This window comes from Leptopilina boulardi, unplaced genomic scaffold, assembly GCF_019393585.1.
Source record: "Leptopilina boulardi isolate dan_hultmark-lab unplaced genomic scaffold, ZJU_Lbou_2.1 LbouV2_150, whole genome shotgun sequence".
NCBI lineage: Eukaryota > Metazoa > Arthropoda > Insecta > Hymenoptera > Figitidae > Leptopilina > Leptopilina boulardi.
Genome location: NW_026137697.1, coordinates 2,253,787 through 2,280,666, shown reverse-complemented (window position 1 = coordinate 2,280,666; position 26,880 = coordinate 2,253,787). Strand labels below are relative to the sequence as shown.

At 23.2% G+C, this 26,880-nt stretch overlaps 1 protein-coding gene and 1 long non-coding RNA gene across 4 annotated transcripts in view; one reads left to right on the top strand and one right to left on the bottom strand.

Annotated features, from left to right (window-relative positions):
- LOC127276646 (octopamine receptor beta-1R-like) overlaps positions 1-14,966 on the top strand; it is a 44,792-nt gene extending 29,826 nt beyond the window's left edge. For all 3 annotated transcript variants that reach the window (XM_051297232.1, XM_051297233.1, XM_051297234.1), the window contains 2 exons: positions 7,872-8,093; positions 14,309-14,966. In XM_051297232.1, the coding sequence (XP_051153189.1) occupies positions 7,872-8,093; positions 14,309-14,615 (529 nt within the window). In that variant the 3' untranslated portion in view covers positions 14,616-14,966. The remainder of the gene's footprint in view (positions 1-7,871; positions 8,094-14,308) is intronic.
- The window catches only part of LOC127276649 (uncharacterized), a 218,290-nt gene extending 191,510 nt beyond the window's left edge, over positions 1-26,780 (bottom strand). The window contains exons 1-3 of the long non-coding RNA XR_007842228.1: positions 25,829-26,780; positions 25,397-25,571; positions 1,059-1,112 (exon numbers count right to left, since the gene is read on the bottom strand). This is a non-coding gene — a long non-coding RNA (uncharacterized LOC127276649). The remainder of the gene's footprint in view (positions 1-1,058; positions 1,113-25,396; positions 25,572-25,828) is intronic.
- Between the last annotated feature and the right edge of the window lie 100 nt (positions 26,781-26,880).

Here is a 26,880-nt window from a genome sequence, read left to right as displayed (position 1 = left end):
CAAACGAACTGACACGAACAAAGTGGAAATAGAAGAAAAAAAAAAGAGATGAAGAAAAAAAGAATAATTTATGAAAAGTAATAATTCTCGAGATAAAATACATTTACCGTATTCAATCCCATAAGGGTGTGAAGACAAATTTAAAAAATAGAAAAAATTCTTTCAAAAGAAGGCAAATTTATGCAAAAATTTTTCTTCTCTGGAAAAAAATTTAAAAAAGAAAAAAAAACACTTTTTCCAACTGTTGGATATTTTCTATTACACTCGTTTTATCTTTTAAGAGTGAACTTATTGAAACAATGTTTTCAATTTCCTTTAAGTGAATATCTGCAATGCTGATGATATCAAATCAATAAAGTCTCTGAGATTTTTTTTTCACAACCAGAAACCAATCTTTTTTTTTTATAATAACGTAAAAGATTTTATCGACCTTGTTGAAAAAGTGACAAAACATTTCGAGGCGAAAGTTGAAATGAAATAAATTTTCTTAAATTTCTTTTCCTACTACTTTCAGCCACACGGCTATATATATACTGAAAGCTATCCAATTTCACCTCTTGTACGTTTTAACTCATTGTGAAAAAAGGGGATACACAAAAAACAATGTAATATATTTGTTCAATTGAAACTTTTCTCTTAGCATAATGCATCAAATTTTCTAATATCAGGTGCCAATACGAGGCCACCAAAAACGTTCAAATATAAAAATATAATGTTCAAAAAAAAAAAAAAAAAAGTATAAATCAGTCTTTGTCTATTTGATTATTCTGACGTTTCACAAATAAACATCAATCATACTTTCATTCATTTTTAATATATATTCAATTATTTTAGTTAATATAATTAAAATAGACCACCAAATATTAATGCTCAATGATTTCACATATTTTACGAATTTAAAAATTCTTTCCGATTTTATTGACTGAATTATTTTTTCTTTTTTTTTGAACATATGTTTTTTTTAAAACGCAAATTATTTAAAAAATCTAAAAATATTAGACTTTTTTTAATTATTTTAAATAAAAATAAATTTTAATAAAAAATAAAAACCGACTCACTGATTATTGAATCCTACGCGGCGTCCACATTTTTTCTATCCATTCAACTGAAATCTGAAAAAAGAAAAAATTAAAATAATTAGTTTTTTTTTTACAAAAAACCATCAATTATTACAATAAATTATTAAATACAATAAATTACAATAAAAAAATATATTTTCAATATTTTTCCTAACAAATTTTATTTTATTTATTTTTTTCTTCCGGTCAAAGAAATCTTAAGTTCAAAAGCGCGCGAGAGTATTCATTTCAGTCAAGGTTATCTTATATAAAGAAGGAAGAAGTCCATTTTATAAGCAAAACTATATACAGCTTGAGTAAAAATGCATTGTCTCCAGATATAGACTCGATCGATTTCAGTCACAGAAAAAAAAAAGAGAAAGATTCAACAAAAAGTGGAATAGAGAGATAGATTAACTCAACGACGTTGAAACTAAAATCAAAGTAGAAATAGTCCCATACATATAGTTAGACGCGAATTAGCGACGTCTTTATATATATATATATAAAATGAATTTGAGAGAGTTATTTTAATAGCGATGAGTAATTTAAAAATTTTTTTTCATTCTTTCAAAATTTTTCCTAATATATTCTTTTAATATTATTAACCTAATGGAATTTTCTATAAATATAATTTAATTTATTACTGGTAATGCTTTTTCACATCAGAATATATTATTTCATTTCATTACACGATATACCTTCTTTCATTAACTTTATAATATAAAATAATGTAATATAGGTATATAAATTTAATATACAATATTAATAAAATACAATATAAAATATTCACAAATATTATATAATTTTTTATCATCATAAAAATTTATTATAATTATTCAAATAACTGACCTCAAAAAACGTGAGTGCGTGCTTGTTTTCTACTTAATAAAAGAAAAAAAAATTGTCTACTCAGTGAAATTTTACACTTTTGTTATGAAAAATATATCAAAAAGCATGCGTTTTCGTTTTTTTCTCAACTTTACATTTATGTGTGTTCATATATAGCATATTCAAATAAATTTACTTCAGTTTCCCAGGAGCTACGATTATTTTTTATTTACCTACTCATTTCTACTTTAGAGTATACCTCGCTTTTAAATGAAGAAGTGTTTTAATGTTTTTCTCTTGCTTTCATAAAAAAATACAAACACACATTAATAATAATTTTTTTCAAAAATACTTGACTTTATAAAAAGTAAATATAAAAAAAAATTATTTATTATTTAAAATAAATTTATTTTGAAAATAATTAAAGATTATACAAAATGTACAATTTATGTAATATTTGAATTTTTTTTTATCTTTTTTGATTTTCTTGAAAATTATTTCAAGGTTGACAAAATCATACTATGTGCGCATCTCACTAGTTCGAGATGCGATTAAACATGCAACCACAAATTCCTGATTCAGAATTTGTAAGAGGCTCGTCACTCTCTAACAATTTCTACAATTTCAGATGACATACTTTCTAATTCTGAATTGCATCACTCAAGTGCTTTGTGATTCCAATTATTCTCGAATTAAATCGTAGTTCGCGACATGTATATACATATATACACGTTAACAACTGCTATTAATTTGCATCCTCTCGTTTCATATCGGAAACAGTTTTTATATACGAAGAAAAGTTAAAAATAACTTTTTTATTTTTTTTTTTAAATCTATTTTTCGTTTAAATTATTTTTATCGCGCCAATTATTTTAATATACAATTTTCTTTGTAAAAAAAAGTATACAAAAAATAGGTCAACTATTACTAATTTTTTATTCAATTTTTTTTTTTATTCTTTAATTTGATTATATTGTAAAGGCTGAAGGTTGTATTTGATAACCTATTTCATGAAGGGGGGAAGTGTTTCAATATATTGGATAACACTGATCTCAGCCAATCACGAAATATCAGACCGTTCAAATTTCAACGAACTGCACACTCACGATATAGAATCCACAGTAGATAAGGTCGATTAGGGTCAGACCGAATAAACATGTCTGACCAGAAACTTTCTAGACTACTACAATCGTCTTTGAAGGAAAATCGATGTCACAAAAAATCAGGATTAAATTCCTACAATTCAATTGCCACATTTTGTTATCTTCAATTATTTCTTTTTTCTTTCTTTCTTTCTTTTTTTGTTATTTGAAAATTTTATAATAAAAAAATCTTTTTTTTTTTTAAATCATATTAGAAATTTAAAAAATTTAATATATAATAAAATAAGATGAAAAATGTCAAAAAAATAATTTTTAAAGAAACAAGTTAAATGTTTTATCAAAATTAACCTCCTAAGGAGAAAGTGTCGATAAAAGTGAAAAAATCTAAAGCTTTTTCATTTTTTTTTTCCCCCTCATTTCTCAATATGAGCGTCTTTTTAGATGTATTCTACTATTGTGTTGCACCGTCTGAACCATTTTTCATGCTTAACTCGTTTTTATATATAAGCCGAGACTATACAGTTATATTCTTATTGTAACAATATATATATATATATATACTGAACGTCAGAGATTTTTTTAATATGATCTATATATATATAGTGAGTTTGCGTTTACGTCGAGTCATAAAAGTCCCTCAAAGTGTGAACATAAAATTTCAAAAACTTCATCGTAAATCTTACATTTATTTTCAACATATTTTCTCGATTATCTTCATATATAATATATCGAATATCGAATGCTCAATAAATTAGAAATAATCTATTGTTTTCCTCATCGTTTAATCAATTTAAAAAAAAATTGTTTACTTTCAAATTTGTATATTAAAAGTTAACGAAAAAAATTCTTCTTTATTATAAAAACAAAAAGATTTTTTTTTAATGAATTTTATGATTTTTAAATCAAAATTAATAGATTAAAGATTTTATTTAAAGTTATTTTGTAAATAGAGAAAAAGAAAAATAGAAAAATATAAATATTGATGTGAAAAGAGGAGAGGATAAAAAAAATGATATCTCGAGAAATTTAAAAACTACTTTAAAACTTATCAAATGGTCCTTTTTAAAAGAAACAAGATTCTTGAGAGCAAGAGTAGTTAAACCACTTTCTTCGTGATTTTCTTATATATACAAGAAGTAAACGAGCTAAGAAATGTTTCTAACAACATCAGCATGTTTCATGAAAACACTTAGTTTTTGAACCATATTTGAAAACTCGCGAAAGAATTTCTTATTACGAAAGCATGTGAAAAAGAACAGCACTTTGATATTAAACTAAAAGTAAATTTTTTAAAAACTTTTACGAAATTTAAGTAATTAAGAAAGATTAAGAATTTCCAGTTGTTGTTTTTTTTCAAACTTTTTGCATCATAACTTAAAAATAAAATATAAAAAGTGATAATGTTTTACAAAAATTTCAAAAAAAAACACTTCAAAAATAGAGATATTAAAATAAAATTTAATAAAAAATTCTTTTTTAAAAGTTTGAAATTTAAAAATGAACTTTAAACTCTAAATATATCGATTGAATGGTTAATCCATTCGGTCCATTTGGCATTCATTTACGCATGGGAAATTGGAAAATTTTTTAAATTCCTATACTGGATACGCTGTGGTCTATTGCTACAGAATATACAAAATGACAATAAAAATCGTGGGTTGAAATCGATATAAAAAAAACAGTGAGATGGCTCGACTAATTAAAAGAAATATATATATGGATATTCTAGTTTTTTAGAATAAAAAGAAAAAAATATTTAAATATTAAAAAAAAACATATATAAATCTTATAATAAAAACGACGGACATATCACATGTCACGTCCCTATATGATATTCCCGAGAGGTTTTTTCAAAATTTTTTTTGAACGATCGTATAGGTTAAGGATAAATGGTCCCATCAAATGAAAACATTTTCAATTTTATTTTAAAACCACAAACTATAAAAATTTGCTTTTCGATAAAAACAAAACAAAAAACTAAAACATCCAAATTTTTACATTTAAGAAAATAAAAATCTCACAACAATCTTAAAAAAAAATTGGTATTCATATAAGATAATAGATTCTGTGTCAATTGACATTTCACTATATATATATTGCTTGATTCAATGATTTGACCTACTTCGAGGAACCCTTTATGACACACATTCAGAAATCTCAACAAAAAGTAAATACACTATACAGCTCTCTTTCTCTCTCTCTCTCTCTCTCTCTCTCTCTCTCTGTAAATATTAATACAAATACATAAATAATAATCAGAATCCTGCGACAAAAAAGAAAAATGCAAAATTACATTTTATACCCCTATATGAAAATCACTGTGAGAAAATTTTTTGTTTTGATTTTTACACACATGAAAATAGAATGTAGAACAAGTACAAATCGGTTTACTGATTTTGCCTTCGAATTCTCTATTGCATTTCGCTTGGTGCATATTCGTCGAATTTAATGCATTCAATGAAGAGAAAGAGAATAGATGTTGGAAGGAGGATGTGTGTGTGTGTGTGTATGTGTGAGAAAGAGAAGAATATCTTTAATCTCTAACAAGAGAACGATGGATTTAACGATTTTATATTCTCAATGCAACGGATCAAGCCACTTCTGAATACAATTATTATATAATCATTTTTCCTCACTTCAAATATTTTCCCCTATTCATATTTTACCCATATACAAACGATTAAAAAAATTCTATTGTATAGATGCAAATAAAAACAAAATTTATCGGAGAAAAAAAACTTTTTAATTAGCGAAATTTTTTATAACTTTCGCACATATTTTTTTTTTTTTTCCATGTCCAACACAAACAAAAACTAATTATATATTTTGTAACATATTTTTTTCTATATCAAAATATTGAACATTGGCTAAAATATTATACCCTTGTTTATAATTAATAAACTAACTTTATGTTTAATTATTAATAATAATAATATATTATTAATTAATTTTTAAATTCATGTTTATTTAATATCATTTAAAATAAAATTATTAGATATTAAATAATTCTATTTTATTAATAAAAATTTAAAATTTTAATTTTAATTTTTTATATTTTAATTTTAAAAAAATTTGAATTGAGAATATAAATTCTGTATTAAATATTTACCGAATTTATATTATATTATTTTCTGTAAAATTAATTTAATTAATAATTTTAATAGAATCAATTTATCATATAAACATTCGTCAATTTAAATCAATAACAAAAAATTCAAAAGATTCTTCTTCATATACACGTCGAACTTGTTGACATTTTCAAACGAACAAGTTCAATTTTATATTTATCCTTTTTTTTGAACGGATATATTGACACGTATGTAAATATGACCAAGAGGAAATGTATCGTCAAACGAATCTATTTCCATTTTTCAAGTTTGCATTTGCTATTCCCCGCGTGTCAGCTATGTATAATATTTTATTTTCCTACTCTTGACAGGTGTATAGGCACAAAACTCAGGTTATATACCTTCAAATCCCCCATTCCTCACCAATCCCCTTTTCCCACCTCTAAAAGAGTAATATGCTATAAGTTCAACCCAGAGGGAATACAGAATTTAGCATTCGTCTCCATTAGTGTACTGTGTGTGGAAAATTTCAAGGTTGCATATATAATATAACTCTCGTTTCAAGCCAAGGTCTTATTAAAATCTCGCTAAATTCTAATTGAATCTCCCATGGTCAAAGAAATTTTTATCAAATGACAATGAATTTTGTTTTTATCATTTTTCAAAAAAAAATCAACAATATTTTTAATTAATTAAATTTTTGATTAAATGAATAAAAAAATTTTATTTTACAATATTCTTTTAGAAACTTTTTTCAAAAAAAAAATTATTTATAAAAAAAAATATTAAAAATTTTATATATGATAAAATTATAAAAATGGAGAAAATATTGCTAAACATTGACTTGTACTACTGAATTACAAAAATGTAAAAAGTCTGACTAAATATTTACTTTTACTACTAAATTTACAATTTAGTCACCACGTTTCACTAAAACCTATGCTACTGATAAAATAACAAAAAAAAAATATTTCCCTGCATTTTCAAATTTTTTTTAATAATGACTATTTAAAAATTATGCTAAATTTTTATTGCCCGGATAATACTTTTTTGTTTACTTTAAAATTAATTACAAGAACATATTTACATATAACTAAAAATAAATTTGCCTTGAACTTCTCTTTTGTCTCCTTTTTTTAATTCATCTAATTAAAGAAAAGCTATTTTTATTTCAAATTCTGAAATATCTCTACCAATTTTTTTCTTTTTTTTCTTTTTGCCTTTATGTATTTCCTTAAAGCAATCTTGTATATTATAGTATCGTTTATTTCACATCATTTTAGGACTTTGTAAGAAAGTTAGAAGTGATAAGACTGGTTTCAAGATTCTATTGAGAAAGAGGACATACTCAAAAGGCTGTGTAAAGTTTTCAATGAAATTGAACATTACGTGAGAGTTTCTTGAGTAAACTAATAAAGTGAAAACGTCCGTCATTTCCCTCGTTCTCGTTTTGCTATATAGTAGTAGTATATACGTATATAGTTGTACATGATGATGAGCGTAATGAAAAGAGAGAAAATGCCGAGCTATCATCCCTTTACACGTGTCGAAATTATTATGCTCTTGAAAATATATATATATATTTCTTTTTCCCCAAGGATCTTTCAAAGTAACCATATAAATATCATCAGTATAATACAAAATTGCATCTATTTTGAAATCAGCAAAAAGATCAATAATAAACATTTGAAAAAAAAACAGAAGTTTCAAAAGAATTTTTTCAAAATCTCTATATTTTTGCCCTAATTTTTTGTCGAAAAAATTTGAGAAAACAAAATTCTGAAAAAAAAATTCTTTTTTTACTATTACAGGAGCAAAGTAGCAGCAGCTTTACTAAATAAACATCTACAAATCAACGGAATATCAGCGGGATTGGCTGGGTTGCCTTCCGTTGGACAATCGTGCCCGGAACCTATACCGGAAGAACCTCCAATAACCAGTAGTAGTAAAATGAAAAGAGAGAGAAAGGCTGCAAGGACATTGGGTATCATCATGTCTGCTTTCCTCGCCTGTTGGCTACCCTTCTTCCTCTGGTAATATTTTTTATATTATTAATTTTAAATAATAAAAAAAAAAAATTACAGAAAAATAATAAAAATCTATTTTTTATTCCACAAAAGAGCAAATTGATAAAAATTTATATAAACTCCCAAAAGAATTAAAATATTCTCAATTTTCATTACATATATTCACTAAAAATTTAATCAACATTCTTCTCAGAAGAAGAGATAAAATAATACCCTCGTTCAAAATAATGTGAAGGTTCGAAATTGAAAAATAACAAATACTTCAAATAATTACTAAACATCAATGAAAACAGCTTTGAATTTTATTTTTTAACCAATTTTTAACAAAATCATTTCAACAATTATAGATAAATTCATAGATAAACGTGTTTGATAATGCGCAATTTTTTTTTTTTTTTTTTTTATAAATTTTATCCCTTAATGAGGAAATGACGATTAATATATTTATGTACTTTCAAAGCTAAAATGGACAAAGAATGAAAACTAACTAAATTTACAATGTCTTTCACTATACATATTTTAATCACGTTCATGAATTCATAAAATCATTACCCTCTCTCTATCTCTCTTTGCTCTATATATATCAGATATCGAGAACAAATTTTGCAATATTAAATTCTCTTCGAAATCCTCTATTTACATTTTACATATTCAAGAATTTTTTTCTATCTATAGATAGAAAAAAAAGTAGTATTCTTCTTTCCCCAAAATATCAAATATTGAATAATTTTTACAAATTACATATATATATATATTCATTCAATTAAAGTGCGTGTTGACAATAATTTTTTTTTTCGACAAACATTATTTTTTACCAAAAAAAAAAGAGCTCACTTTAGTTTTTTTTTCGCAAACAAAAATGAAAACAGTCGAGAAAAAGTAGCAATGAGGGAGATGAATAACATAATTTCTGTCGCCTCTTTAATTTTGACCTAGTAATATTCATTATCAATGTTAAAGGGAACTTTTTTTGTTTCAATCACTTATGTCTTCCAACACAATTTTATGTTTCGATTTTTATAAATATGGATAACTTTTATTATTACTATTATATTGTTTAAAAAATTCAAATTTTTTTCCACATTTTTTTTAATATCGCCTATATATTCTTAAAAATTGCAAAAATTAAATTAAATTAAAGTTAAATGAAATTATAATTTTTAATTATTTAAACTGCAAAAAAAAATTTATTTAAGCGAATATTTGACAAGCGACAAATTCAATAACCAAACATTAAATTAATAAGTAAACAAGTGACACGCTCTAAAGAGAGCCTCTAAAGATTGGTGTAATAAAGTTTATCAAAGCAAAATATATATAGTAAATATCAAGGAATTAATTAAAATCACAAGTTAATCAATAATTTACATCTCTCAATTTAAAAATATCTACGTAAATATTTGATCAACATTAATTAGAAATTTTAGAATCTCAAACTGAAAATTAATTTTACAAAAATATATAATATAATTAAAATTAATTTTACTTTTTTAAAGATCCAGATGTGCAATTAAAAAAAAATTATTTAAAGTCAAACTTGTTGTTAATATTTTGTAATTTATGTCATAAATTTCATTAAAGAAAAAAGAAATAAAAAAAAGACTACTACAGTAAAGAGTTAAGACCAGTAGTTGAAAGAGGTCGATAGATCCGAGTGTAATGCAAAGTCGAGTGCACCTATGGTGGGTTAACAGGTTTGCTTAAAACTTGATACGTGCTATGCGAAATATGTCGAGAGCTACCTTCGAATAAATGTAGTAGACCTAGATTATGTCTTTCAAGAGGATTGAAAAAAATTCAACTATTATATATAAGCCGATAATTTCTCTATTACGAAGAAAAGGAGATTATATTTTATTATTTTTAATCATTTAAAAATAATTTTTTTTTTTTTCATATAAAAATGAATATAAATTCAAATAAAGAAAATTGAAATAAGCGAAAAATTGCCAATTTTACATACAACAAATAATTTCTTTTTCATAATATATATTTTTTTCAACATAATATCTAAAAATATCATTTTTCAGATGAAAAGATAAATTGCTCGAAAAGCAACGAGCGGAAAATAACGAGATACACCAAACTACTTTTATATTTTACATTTTACATATTATTATTATATAATCGTGAAATGGAATAATTTTACTAGACTTCCAATTTAGAATGTATCATCAAATAATATGAATTTTTTAAATCTCCTCCTAACATTTCTTTACTTTTTTTTTTTTTTCTTAAAAATACTTTTTATATATATTTATAGATATGACTTTATTTTTATATTTCATGCTTTCACGATTTTAATATCACGTATGTAAACAAAAAATCTCCGACTATATGCCAAAATTAAGAATCTAACAATTCCCACTTCCCTCTATATTCTATATTTTATTGAAAAAAAAAAATTTCTTGATATCTTCGCAAAAAGAAGAGAAAAAAAATTCACAGATATATTGAAGAATTTCGATATTACAGAAGAATTTTTTAATTTTATAAAAAGGAATTTCTTAATATCATATCGGAAAACGTTTCCAATATATAAAAATAATGAAAGGAAAATTATTATAGGACTATTAGTTAAGAGCAACCTCATCAAAAAAAATAAGCACCTAATTTTGGTAAACTTTTGAGAAATTAAGTATATTATATCAAATTTACAATGAAAAGATTCTTAAAAAAAAAAATAAAGAAAAAAACATTTTATATTTATTTGTACTCTCTAAATTTGAATTAGTAACTTTTACTAATTTATACTTTTCACTAATTTAAATTAGTAAACATTTTTACTAATTCAGCACGGAGAAAAATGAGTTTGCTATTATATGGATAGCTAATTTTTAGCTACAGTAGCTAATATTTAGCTGTTACAGCAAACTATTTTAGCTATAGTAGCTAATTTTTAGCTGTATTAGCTAACGAAAATTGCTGTCCATATAATAGCAAATAGGGTTAGCTAAAATAGCTAAATTTTAGCTAATATGGCTAATTTTTTTTCTCCGTGAGATGTAGAGAGTAAATAAATAAAATATAATTAAAAAATTTAATAAAATTATTTTTTTTTCGAAAATTCGAATTTTCTAATTTAAAAAAAAAATTTTTTCTGTCTCTATATATAGATAATGATTTCATTCTAAATTGGAATTGTTTCTCGTAAATTGAGGCTTATTTGCGTGTAATATATATATATAGTGCGAAGAGAAAAAAGTGACAATCATATCATTCGTCGATTGCCGATTCAATTTCAAATCGTCCCATTGTGTGGTACCTCTGCACAATTGTATGAGCTTTCGAGGTGCAAGGTATGGTGACCTATGATGCAATATCGAGACTCGAGAAATTGATGGCAGTACTCTAGATAGTGGATATTGCGTCTGCAGAGTCTGAATGTCGCCTTAGATTGGCTTCCATTCGAACAGTTCATCTCCTATTATATTAAAGAATATATACGTAAACCACCTTAAAATTCATCGATCCCATTTTATAAATGTTCGCTATCTCTTCTCTCTCTCTATATATATATATACGAAAATCTTTAAATTACACTCTAAATCTGAATCAAAAAGACATTATCCGATAAAATAGTACAGAATCTTTCAGGGGATTACGTCTCACGAAAGGAGCTTATTCTCATGATTTTAGAAGAAACAAAAACCATTAATACTATTAACAAAAGAATTTTCGAATATGAAGAAATCAAAAATTATCACAATGTATAAAAATATTTATAATATTTTAGTTGTAAATGGTATAAAAATTGGAATAAAAGGTATAAACATTTTACCCTCTAGAAGATTCTTTTTTTTTCAACAAAAAGGAAAAAAATGTTACATGAGAAATTTTCCTCATTTTTTTTTTTGTTAGAGAAAAAAATAATCCATATATAGCCATGAATAAAAAGAGTCATTGTCAACAAAAGAGAAGAATGTAGAAAAATTTATCTTTGATCAAAAGTATAAAGCAACTGTTATATATATATATTTATATTTCTATATATTTGCGAGGGGAAAAAGCTATGTTTAAATATTTGAATATTATAATTTCCTTAATCTTTCATTTTATTAAACATATTTTTAAAAAGTATAAGATAAAAAGAATGATATAATCAGTGTACGAGTACTAAATTTATAAAACTAAGATGTCATAAAGAATTCAAGAAATTATAATTTTAATATTAAAAATAAAAGAACATTACTTTGAATTATAATGTTGCGTGAAAAATTGCAATTGATTAACAAAATGTAAATAAATCGATTTGCGATAAATATATATTAAAAAAAAAAAACTTCAAGTAAAAGAAGAATAAAAATTTCTGACGTACATTCTTTCGTCAACACACACACACACACTCTCGCTACAACCGAAAGGATTTCTTGTGTTTTGTTCATTAAATAATGAAATTTAATCCAAACAATGAAGGTCTTCCTTGTTTAGAAGTTTTATTTTTAAATATATCAATTGGCAAAAAAAGAAGCAGTAAAATTTTCCTATGATTCTATTTTTAAACAAAATTACACACAAAAATAGAATATTACACAATACATATGAAGTATATTAAGAAACAAATATAAACTTATTTATTATTAATTCATCTTATTCTTTTTTATTTCTAATTATTGTAAATACAATTTTTTTGTCTTTAAATAATTTTTTAAAAATTGACATTTTTTTAAAAAAAAATATTTCTATGATAATATTATAAATAAATGATGTTTTAAAGAATTTTCATATTATTAAAATTTTTAATTTCTATGCTTTAGAAATGAAACTTGTTAAATGAAGTGAATTTTTTTTCAATATATGTCGTCAAAATAACGATTAAAAAAAAGAGTCAAAGAGGGAGAGAGAGAGAGAGAGAGCATAAGCCTTTAAGAGGACTGACCCCCTTTTTCTGCCGCGTATATATTATGAATCGGTTTTTTTTTCCATTTTACAAAGCCTCAGAAAATCTTTTCCTTATTATTTCCATTAAAATAATACACACAAATATTATAATTTATTTTAGTTGTCATTTTAAAATATTTCTCAATTATAATAATAATAATAATTTTCTATAGAAATTTTTTTTAGATAAAATTCAAAGTGTTATAATTATTGAACTTAAATTAATTAAATTATATTTGAAAATTATACTTGTTATTATGTAGTTTGACCTAATTTCTTGTTCTTTACATATTTCATTTTCTCATTTCTGACATTTATATATATATGTATATTAATAACTATCAGGTTACTTAAGAAAAGAAAATATGCACGCGAATAAAGTAAAATCTCAGGGATGTTGAAAATTTTACCATTCATTTCTTTTCTATTTTTCTTTTCTTTTTTGAAATTTATATTCCTTGGGGCTTATTTTATTTATAATTTTTGGTTAGAGTTCATTTGTTATTTACCACATATACGAGTGTGTAGACGGTACAAGTACCTGCTTTTAGAAAAATGCTTCTAACTGCTATAGAGAATGACTTGAGAGGGTAACCACTTTTGAACGAATTGCAAAGAATAAGGTACAAAGAAGAAAAAAAAAGTACAAGAGGAGAGAAGAGAACTACTCAAGAGAAACTTTTGTCACGTTAAAGCGCAATAAGAGATCTTTCATATTCTACAATATATCTATATATATATATATATGTATAATAATAATAATAATAATAATAATGAAAAAAACCATTGTCCCCAATTTATAAATATAAGTACATGACATATGCTATAGGATTTCATGAATATATTTTCATCCGCTTATAACATGATATGCATTTCGATAATTTCAAATATATACATATTTAGGTGTAATGGAATTTTGGCGAGAATATATTATAACTTTCTAGCCATATCCTCTAAAGAGTTTCAAAGTTCTATTCAAATGGATTGGGGCAAGTTAATTTCAAATAATAAAGATTAATCTACTCATTTCACTGAAACTAGATTAAACTTATATTAAATTATATTCAATCAAATATAATGTTTAGATTTTTTTTTTTTTTAATAAATAAATTTAAAACTGAAAAATAATATTAGACCCTTATGAATACTCTTAAAAATAAAAAAATTAATAAATATAGTTTTATCATTAAAATTTCCTAACAAATTTAGAAATTTTATCCTATTTTTGAAATTGGTGAACTTTGAAATTCTGTCATATATATGAAAAGCTTTCACGTTAATCATTTATAATTATCGATATTTTGATAAAATAACAATTTTCCTTTTATGTTTTACAACAGGTATGTGATAACAGCATTATGTGACACCTGCAAAAGTGGCAACATCGTGGTGGCAGTGGTTTTCTGGGTGGGTTATTTCAATAGTGCCCTAAATCCATTGATATACGCCTACTTCAATAGGGAATTTCGAGCTGCATTTAGAAAAACATTGGAAAGTTGTTGCGCCGTATTGGGGCCAGTTAGAGATATGCGACAAGTGCACAGAAAACAAGATTTAGTGCACAGTAACGCATCATCTGAATTACATGTCAACAATCAATTGAGAGCAAGCGAATTAACAAATGTTCATCTCGAAGCCTGCATTTAAAAAAAAAAAGGGGGGGCCTAATATATTCAAGTACCAGATGAAAAAAAAAATGTTCCCTTTTATTCACAAAATTAAACGATTAACTCAAAAAAAAAATGCGACAGACAATTTTTTCCAATTCTGGAAATCCTTTTTATGAAATCGAAATTTATAAATATAGATATAGGAAAGAGACTTTTAGATTTTGGAAAAAAGAAAACAATTTTAACTCCTACTTTACATTTAAAAAAATTTCGAATAAATATAAATTTAATTAAAAATCAATTTTAATTAATAAATTTTTAACTGTCCCATAAAATTGGCGAATAAAATAGAATAATTTTAAATTTTATCACTGATTGACATTTTATATATTACTTAAAAATTAATATAATTTATTAATTTCACATAAAGTTTTTCCGGACAAAATAGAAGGTTTTTAAAATTTATAGCGCGAAATTGATCGTTATATTTATTTTTATTATGATTTTAACATATAAAAGTAATTATTGAGTTTTCATAAAAAAAAATTATATTAATTAATTTGAAAAATTAAATAATTATAAAATTTTCATTTTAAATATAATTTACATAATTCAATTTCATCTTGTCAACTGAAAAAATATGAGTATAAAAATAACATCCCCTTAAATTTAAATTAATGTTATTAAAATAAACAGGGAAAATTATTCTAATAGTCTCTTCCCTATATATTTATTCAATGTAATAATTATATTTTTAAGAAAAATTTACATCATTACTGCTGGAAATTTTTGTGATAATTCTGAAAAATTTATTTAAAATAAATTCTTTTTTCAAAAAAAAAATTAAACAATTTTTGAAAATAACTTACAAAACAAAAGAAAACATTTTTCATTCCTTTTTTTTTTTTGGTAATTTTTCAAAAATACAATTTCTAACAGTGATGTAAAATAAAAATTAATCTACATTTTCATTATTTATATTAATAAAAAAAAAAACATATTAATCGTAATAAAAAATTTCATTTATTTTGAAATATATATATAAAATTAACGTCGCTTTATAACGAGAGAAAACGAAAACAAATGAGGAAATCGTTTGACTCAATGATCCGTCTAACAATAAGAAAAACTATATAGTCTATCTCTATTTTGTTTTGCTAAATCGCACAATTCTACTTGACAGCTTCAATATTTTTCTTTTCTGAGATCATCATCTCAGCACACTTTTTAAAATATTTTTCTTTATTTCTCTAATGGGAAAAATAAAAAATAATTGAAATATGGAACATATAGAAACAATATATAATGATTTCTATTTTCGAGATATAAAACAAAAATAAAAGAATGGAAAAATTAAATTAAACAAGTGAAAATTTCAAGAGCTAATTTTAAAGAACTACAATACCATATATATATAGGTATAAATATTATAAAATCGAATTTTAGGCTGTCAATGGAAATATCTCCAATCCACAAATTTCCATCCCGTGATGGAAAATTCTGCCTCTGCCATGCAGAAACCGCACAAATTTAATAAATTCACTGTTTCCAACAAACCAAACAATCATTCTCAAATATCATCAATCTTCAATTTGAATAACAAATTTTACTCCACCTAGATTCATATAACCCATTTTCTTTTCGGTCGACAGATAAATTTAATTAAATATTCCGTTTATTAGAAGCACGCATTTATATTTATCACTAAGTATAAAATTTATTAAATTCTCATTATATATATATATATACAAATGAATAAAAAATAATTAATGAGAATTTTTTCATTTTTAAATTAAAATGTCATAGTAAAATATTTATATTACAAATATAACAACAAAAAAATATATGGAAACGATATTGAATTATTATACTCGGAGCAATAAATTTTCCGAGTGTGTTCAGATATATATAACGAAGAATTATTATTTAGTAAAATATACTGATTTTTTTTCCTGCACGTAAAATATTATTTTTTTTTTTTTTTATCACCTATTTTTAATATATAAAAAAGCAAAGACGTACGGAAGAGACCTCGAAGTCAAAATGTAATTATTATCGACATGATAGGAAAGTCTAATAAAGTTCACCCCTGTCTTCTGTCCCTATCTACATTGATCGAAGCACGAAAAGGGCCTCGTTTGCCCTCTAAACCTTGACATGATTTGAGCACTTTCAAACCGCGATACGATCAAAATTCAATAACAGAAAAAATGGCTGAGACCTGCGAGTTTTCTTCAAGGCAAGAAAGCGATTCAATTTTACTGACACTCGACATCCCATATACACAGCTTTTAAAATAAATCGTTTCCAATAATTTTCCACTCATTTCCATTTTCCTAATCGAATTTTCTTATTTATATAATGGAATTTCTTTATTATATTCTTTTTTATTTTTTATGTTCCATCATTCAAACTTCGTTTTTTTTTAAATTTTTCTAATCAATTTTCTTATTATTTTGCCCTAAACTAATTTTTCTGACTATTATTTCTGACAAAATTTAAAATTTTCATTTTGACAAAAAAACGTGAAGTGTTCTCATCTCTTTTACAAAAAAAAAAAAACTAATCGAATATTGAACTCTTATTATAGGCTTTTAGAAAGGTTTTTTCTCCACTTTATAAGAATATTAAAATGTAAATTTGCCATTTTTTTTTTTTTTTAAAGAAATGAGTTTTTTAAATTTTATTTAAGTACTATTTTATTTAAGATAAAAAGTTTATTTATTTCAAATAATTATTTGAATCAATCTTTTCTAAATTTAAAAATGAAAAACCCTTTTTTGGTGCTAAAACACTATACGTATTTTGTCAAACATAAATAAATCAATTTAGATTTGACCTTTATAACTTTTCTTGTAAAAAGAAAATACTATCGATAGAGAACCTATTTAATAGAAAATTTCATCAATAAGAATGACCACTCGTCTTCCGATAAGAAAAAAAAAAAAACGTACTCAACAGCTCACAACGTCAAATTAACGTTCCAAGGGCCAATAAATTTCACGTTCTCATTAGACGAAAAAATGAAAATGGAGCGTGCTTTGATTTGATAAAACCCAGAGGAAAAAACTAACCAATTCACAAAAGAAATTCCTATATTTTGATTCTCTTCCTCTAATTTTCAAATGAATTAAAAAATTTTAATTTTTAATTTAATTCTTTTCATTCAATTCACATTCAGTTTAATAAACACTTTTGTATATTTTCATTTTTGCATATGATTAATTTTTTAAATTACATATTATAAGACTTAATAAAAACAACGTGAGATAATCGATTTTTTAAAAATATTCCAAAATAAAAATCAAATCTTTGCAAATCGAAATCATTAAGGATGTGTGAATTTGAAAATTAAGGGCATGTGACACAAAATGATAATTAAAAATCTTGGTACAATTTTTTAAGTAAGTATACTAATTTTATACTTAAGTATACTAAATTCAATCTTTGTTAATTAAAAAATAGAATTTTTTCAACTAATAGTGATGACAAAATTTTTGTTTTGAAATAAAATAATCACGCGCTATTTTCGACTTGATGCTGAAATATTGAGTCATATGCCCTTAAGATTTTTAAAAATTAAAAATTTCTTTTAAAATCCAATATTTCAAAATTCTCACAAATATAAGTTCCAAAAAAAGATAATAATATATTAAAAATTTCTAATCAAATAGAATTGAATGGAATCCAATCGATTTTTTTTATAATGAAACATATTTTAATTACTTTTTAATTGAAATAATAAATATATTTTTTATTATGAAATTTTATTTTTTTTAAAAAAAAATCACACAATTTCCTCATATGAAAGCAGTCGAAAAAAACAAAAAAATCCTAAAATTGACCTATTAATTAGCAATCAATTTTTGTACATATGAATAACAAAAAAAAAAAAAATAATAATGTTAATGATAATTATATTAGCGTATATTATATATTTTAAAGCGTGACAATGAATCGCACACAAAAAATGAATAGAGCCAAAATGTGCTTACTGAATGCTCATATATACTAAAATCGATCCATTGTAAATATAACCACGTGAAAAAAAAGAGGAAGGAGGGAATTCAACGTTAAATAAATAAGGTGATAAAAATGAGATCGATAAAATCGTTTGGCATTTACCTATATATAGAATATAAACTAAGAATGAGCGAAAACCAAATAGAATTGTAAATATAAATAAATATGTGTGTATAGAGATATATAGTACCTATATATAAGTATATTAAAATGTACATTTTAGACAAAGAGACTAATCTAAACGTATATTACTTTATTGTTTATTAATATATATGGGATTGATAATGCTTAATCATGATTATTAATAATTTCATTTCGCACAAAAACTACTTTGTGAACAATATTCTACTATTATCATTTTTTTTTTTTTTTATAAAAAGCTGTTATCCTAATAAATAAAATTGTCTAAAATGTGAATTTAAAAAAAAATAATAATAAAAAATAATTTAATAATTAAGTTTACACCAAAAATCAATATCGAAAGTTTAATTACGAAACATATTTAATGATTCAATGGAAAAATTAACAGAATACTTTTTGATATTAAAATGTTAAAGTACATGTTTGTCAACTAAAGCAAAAAAATTGAATTTTATTTTTTATCAATTCCAAAATTAGATTTTCTCAATCAAAAAATATTATACCACATTTTTTTTAATTTACAAAGTGCTGCCAAATGAGTATTAAAATAAAATTTTAAACATACAATTGAGCCGTTGGATATATTAAAATTATGAATAAAATTATTATTTACTTTCACTCAAACTCGTTCTATAAAATAGAAAGTTAATTTAATATTTTTATATATTATATTAAAAATATTTTTACAACAAATTTACAGAAGTTATAAATATTATTTTTAATTTTAAAATTATTATAAATTGCTCGTTCAAAAAATAGTTTGGAAAAAAAATTTGTTTTGTTTTTTGAAAATCTATTTTCGAGGTATCATAAATATCCAGGGGCCAATGAATTTTTAAGAATTTTATTCATAACTTTATAATGATCCAGTGGCTCACTTTTCTTATATAATGAAACTAATTAAAATAAAATATATTTAGTTTTAGTTTCATTTTTCACTTTGCAAAAAAATTTAATACGACATTTGGAAACTACTCTATATATGATATGAATATTATTTGAATCAAAAAATAAACAATTTTCAAATACAGTTCCTAATAATTGATTCAAATAAATTTTATTTGAGCCAATTAAATATATTTATTTAAAAAGTAAACAAAAATTTGTTGTTTAAATAAAAAATAATTTTGTATTTTATTTTTTCCTTTTTCCCTATATTGTTGTCGAATTATTTTTTTAACTTTATATAAATATATATATATATTTTAAATTATTGTTAAAAATGTGCAATTACGACGTTAAAAAAGTTAATTATGTTAATAGTTTACGAGACTGAAAGTGTACAATGTAAATAAAACTCATTATTTCTGTTCCATAATAATAATGTAAATAATAGAAAAACTTCAAAAAAAATGTATTGGAAAATCTGCCAGATGTCAAAAAAAATATATATTAAATATATTTAATAGGTATATATATATATATATTTATCAAGTTTTAGATTATTTTAATTAGTCACACAATGTGTCAAATTACAAAAAGTGATCATCGAATTCACGTGCAATTAAAAAACCGAATTTTTTTTCACTCTTTTTGCGCGTTTAGTTTTGAATTTTTTTTTTTTATTTCTTTTACTAGAATCAGGAAATCAAAAATTGATGGTTTAAATTTATTTATTACTATAAATTTAAAAACAACAGTTTCAGTAAAAGTCCATCAAAAACGTAACTTTTATATTTTGCAGCGTATATATCAACATTAATTTTATTTATGATCACAGGTTAATTCGTGGTTATATCAGTTTTATTACTTGGCTATCAAAATGAGGAACACATATATACATAGAGTCATAAAATATATGGAATAGGGCAAGTAATATCTATATACAAAATGCTATATCTTATTTTATTTTAAACATTGCATTCTATAAATATGACTTTTTATACAATTTCCTATTATAGATTTTTTAATATGTTATACCTTTTGCAACAATTTCCCAATAAATTGAATAATAATTTGATGCAAAAAACGTGTTCATAATATGTAAATGATGTGATAAAAATAAAAATTCAATTGCACGTGAATTCTCGCACGGACACATTTACCTGCTGTACAATCATTAATCTAAGATTAAATGTAGCGCCACTGACATATTATTTCAGGAAAAAAAAAATCAAATTTCTCACAATTTCCTATTCAATATTAATAACGAATAATTTTTGATTTGAAAATAATTTTAATTTTAATCCACCAAAAAGAAACGTAGAATTTTTATAATAAATCGAAAACAATTGAATTAATAATAATTATAAAAATTTGCATTATTGCCTAATAATCCAATCAATAATTACTTGATTAAAATAATGTCTTCCTATAGGAAATAATTTATTTCTTTTAATCAAATGGCTTTCGAAATTAATTTTTACGTACTATATATTTGAAAAAGAAATGTTTATTTGATTTGAGAAAAAAATTTATCAGCATCAAGTAAATTATTTATTAGATAATTAGATATATAAAGAATTTAAAAAAAAATTCCTTTTTCAATTTATTTATTATTATAAAAATTTAATTAACGATAAATAAATAATAGGTCTTTTAATTTTTTTTTTCACGTAAATCGATTTAAAACAAAATTTTACATAATTACTTCCACGCTTCTTTTTTTCATCGATATTTTTCAAAAATAAATTTTTTCTATATCATGTGGCGTACGTGATTAGAAAATCGATTGATAATCGATTTTCCAATGAGTAAATTATGTAAATGTATGATGAAGCTAATTCAGTGTCGCATGTAGTAATGTCGAGTTAATATTTAATTATGTTGAAGAATGTATGAAATTTCGAGAATGAAAATGTTACTAATAAAGATATTTTGAGAAAATAAGAATTTGATTTTTGTTATTTTTCTTCAAATATAATAAATAACATTAGATAAGAAGAAAAGAAGATAAAGACAGAAAAAAGGACCCCTATTTTCATATTGGATATAATAATATCAATATGCCCAGAGTGGAATATATCGATTATAATATGTAAAACGAAAATTTCTGTTATTAAACAATCAGAAATGAGAGATTATTATAAAATGGAAAATATATTTGATGAATTTCCTAATAGCAATTGAATACGGAAATTGAAATCTGAAAGACTGAGATAGGTAATAATTATATCACATATCTAAGTAAGGAGAAGCAATGTGTCCTCCTGAAGCTTGATTCCACTTTGGGGCACAGGTTCACTAATGGCGTTATTCCATTGACCTAGTTTCATTTTCATAAATGAATTTTCCACTAACTGCTATTAAACCGCAAATATAGACTGAATATTTCATTTGAACTGCTGTTTTTATCCTTTACCAATAATTTGACTTGCGTTGAAAAAATATTGCAGAACGTCCAATTAAAAAAAAAAAAAAAAAAAACAACAAACAAAAAAAATCCATTATTTTATACTACCAAATTCATCGTTATTCCTTAATTTAATAATATTTTAAATATAAAATATTTAATCAAATAATTTCAATTTGAAAAAAAAAATATTTATTTTCATCTCAATTTACAATTTTTTTGTATATTTTAATAATTTTAAAAAAGCAAAAAAAAAAGTAATATGATGATTCTTTTCAAATAATTATTTTGTTGGAAAAAAAAAATTATTTTTGAGAGATTATTAGTAGAAGTTTTTGTAAAATCTTATATTCATTGTTTTAAATCCGTCAAGAAACTTACAACTTTTGCCCATTAAAATATTCGTGTTTTGTTTCGAAATAAAGAAGTGGGGCTTAAAGGAACAAAATGTGGGACATTGAAGCGCATTATACGGTTTGAATGCATCTTCATTCAAGAATTTTCTTTTTTTTTTCTTTTATTTTTAAGAGTGGTAAATTCTAATGAAAAGAGAATACACAAATTTTTGTTATATAACACTTGTAATAATTAAAAACAAAAAAAAAAATCTTATTTTTTGACTCAAGAAGTTGAAAATTTTTTTTTTTTGAAATACAAACATAAAACTAATTATAAATAAATTAAAATTCACTAAGTTTATTATTTATTAAAATATATGTTATTAATTCATCAAAATATTCAAAATCATCAATTTTATTTATATATCGTTAATTAAATATTTCAAATAAATTCAATAAATATTTTAACGATGATTCTCATTTTGATACTTGAAATATTTTGTTGCACTCGTACATTGTATATTTATTGCAAATGTTAAAAACATTCTTTAAAACTCACGTAAAATCTACATGACATTACAAACAAATTTATTGAACGATTTTATTTCAAATATTCTATAAATTCTTTTTTTTCAATGGATAATAAAAAATTAAAAACTATCGTAAATAAATTTTTGAAATTTTAAATATGACTTTTTATTCTTTTTAAAAAATTTTACTTCTTTTTTTATTATGCCTACTTTTATTCTTCAAGTTTTTTTGAAACAAAAAACGAATAATTTTATTAGAATTTAATTTATCAAATTTTTAATTCTTTTGCGTGTTTTAATATTGCAGTTAATTAGTAACTATTTGATTAAATTAAGGATAACGATAAATTTATTAAATTGTCGAATGTTCCAATTTTACGGTAAATTAAAAAATTCAAACAATTTTAAAAACCTGCGGAAAATTTTTTTCTTTCTTTCTTTTTATGAAATATTTTTATTCCTAACAAAGATATATATACATATAGCTCAATACAATTATACGATTTTTATCCTTTTTCGCCCTCGGAGAATAAATGAAATTATGAAAACCCTGTTTGAACCTAAACGAAGTCCCTCTGATTGTTAATTGACTTAGGGGGAACTTTAACGAACTGCTACTTTTGACAATAAACTTTCAATTAAAGGTCACAAAATGATGAAGAAACTTTTGTCATTTCTTTTTTTTTGTGATAATGAACGTGATCGCTTTATATGACTTGTTGCAAAAATAAATAAGAAAAATCCTAAAAGTTATATATAGAAGATTATTTATATTCCTGGCGGAAAAATAATCATCATATATGTATATAAAATATTAATAATGTAGAAAAAAAAATTGTTTAAAAAATTCTTAATTTAATTTTAAAAAATTATTTATTTTATTTTTTTGCAAAAATTTTGCGGATGTAAACCTTATATGGAAATTAATAAAACAAATATAGTGATATTTTTTTTTCTTCCCTTATTTTATACACTTTTTTTTCAAGGGTAAAAAATTAACGAGGAATTCCCTTGTTAGTTTGAAGGACATTTAGAAAAATAATAAATTTCATATTGTCGAGGATTTTCAGCCTCTTGACCTAAAAGATCATCTTAAATAATAAAAGTGAAGATACTTTTTGTTCAGGGACACACACACACACTAGAAATTGAATCATGAGTTTAAAGGATTTTATATCATGGACGGTGTAGGCAAATTTAATATGCCAATGAGTTAGGCAACGAAGCAAAAAGACGGACACATAATCACATATTAAACTTGACCTGCAGCTTAACAAGATTTCACATCCAATGCTTTCCCGTAAAATCGAATCGAAATAAAACCCTCACGAAACATGGAACTTTAAATTTTTTAAAACCAAAGTCTATTTCAAAAAATAGTTTTTAATAAATTTTATAACTTACAAAAAAAAACAATGCATTATTAAAAAATTAGGTAAAATATATTTTATAAAATTTAAATTAAGAAATAAGTTAGAAAATTAATTTTAAACTAGAATATTGAGTTACTAATTTTTTTTTGTTAACAAAAATGGAAAAACTTTATTTTACGCAAAATTATAATAAATAAAATTTTTTTAAAAATTTCTAAATATCAAAAATTAATTAAATAGTAAAAAGAAGGAAGGTTTTAATTTAACTAAAAAAAAATTTATACAATAGCCACGGTCTACGATAAGAAATTTCATTAAATTTTTTTTTCGTAAATGGGAACAAAATATGTTTTCAAAATAATGAGAAAGATTACACGGTATTTTAGTAATACTCTTAAAGGACATAGAAGAAATTGATCCTGTTGAGTTGCGGCAAGATAAACATCACATTACTCAGATGAAAGAGTTTGCTCTGTTTGTGAATAAAGTAAAAAAAAGAAGAAGAATCATAAGATTATATATATATATATAGAGAGAGGAAGTAAACTTAAACCTCAAAATTGCTTCTCCTCAAAAGGAATAAAAAATTCGAGCTAAACTTTGGCACCATTTTAAGCGTTTTTCTTTTACTATACATAGATATAAATGTAGAGAATAAATTACTTGCGCCTCCTAATGAAGTCAAACGTCTACAAGACAAATATTTGTCTAAAGGAAACTGTTCTCACAAAAGGACTTTTTTCTTTGTATATATTGCCTTTGCTTGAACTTTAACTCTATTGAAAAACATTCTCTTTTTCTCTTTTGAAATCAGACAATTTTAGAAACTAAAACGTCAAAAGGATAAGAAATTACATATTTTATACATTTATATGTAAAATATAAATGAATGGATGAAAATCAAATTTAAAAAAAAAATATATATGTTTAGTAACTTTAAGGAATAAAATTCCTTTCTCGATTAGAAATTCAAATAAGCAATTTAATTTCAGGAATTTGTTTTACAAATTCTTTTTTAAAGTAACCAGATTAAATTATATATTAATTAGAAATTAATATAAGTTATAAATATTTCAGTATTCTCACTATGTAGCGAAAAATAAAAAAAAAAAAACACTCACCGATCGCTAATTTTTATGACAATACACTGACGCCAATTTTCAAGCGACAGCTTCCTCCTGATTATCCTGGATCTCATTGTCTTTTTGGTCTCGCGTGATCCTCATAATCAACTTTCTTTAGGGGTAGATTAGTTGTGACTAACAAAAAGTCCTCGTAGTCATCCTCTTTTCCACCCTTTATATAAATAATAAAAATTATATAGAATTAAAAAAAATTACTATTTAGATTTTAAAATAGATAAATAGAATAAATAGATAGATAAATAAATAGATAAATAGATAAATTATTCATTATATAATTTAATTTATTAAAGCCAAGTGCTATTTTTTAATGAATTAATTAAAACATTTTTTTCTGTTTTTCTCTCATGAAATATAATAAAATGATTTATACAATATGACATTAATTTGTGTAAAATAAAAATACTTAACGATCAGGAATTTTAATGGCGTGAAATGATGAAATAAACGTCCCTCTCATTCTTCTTAAGTAAACGAATTCTTTTTCCAGTTCTGTAAAAAAAAGATAAAAAATTTTATTAATAAACATATTGTTTCTATTTCATAGCAATATCTCGAAAATTTACTTACTTGAAATATAATACTCACTGTAAAAAATGTAAAAAAAATTAATAACATTTACAAAAAATACCCGAAAAATTTTCAATATAGCAGATAAACAAAAAAAATTTATAATATTTAAATTCAATTAATAAAATATTCACTTATGATAAATATAATATAATAAATACATATACATATTTATATATTAAGACTATGAACAAAAAAATTACACATTCCTGAAAAAAATGATTAATATAATTAAAAAGAAATATTATTTCTCACCACGATGATTCGACTGAAAATAATTATCAATTAAAGAAAACATTCACAAAACACTTAGATAACATACACAAAACACTTAGAAAACATACACAAAACATTTACATAACATTAAAATATAAGACAACATAGTGACAAAAAGAATAAAAGAATGAAATGAAGCAAATTTTCACTGGTACTCCAGTTACTTGCTTTTTTACTTACATTTTTTTACCCGATTTCCCTACCTATTGCTGTATTTAAAACGAACATAAATGCCTATTTTTTCCGAATTTCCTACCTACATTTATATTCTAAACGAAACTAATACCGCCCAGGTGCAAATTACCTACACTAGGGTTAACGTCCCGGGACGCAACCGTCACCTGAGCGATCTTTTCTGAAAAGAAAACATTTAATTAGTTCATTATTAAAAAAATTATCAAAACCTTTTAATTTTTAATTCCACATGCATTAACTTTTAAGAATTAAATAAAAAATTTACTTTGCAAAATTAAAAAATTTTTAATAAGATTAATTAAATTATTTAAAGTTAATAAAATTTTGTAAATTTAATTTAAATTACTTTTTTAAATAGAAAATTACTTTAATTCAATAAGGAAAATTACAAAACATTAAAAATATTGAAAACACAGTAAATA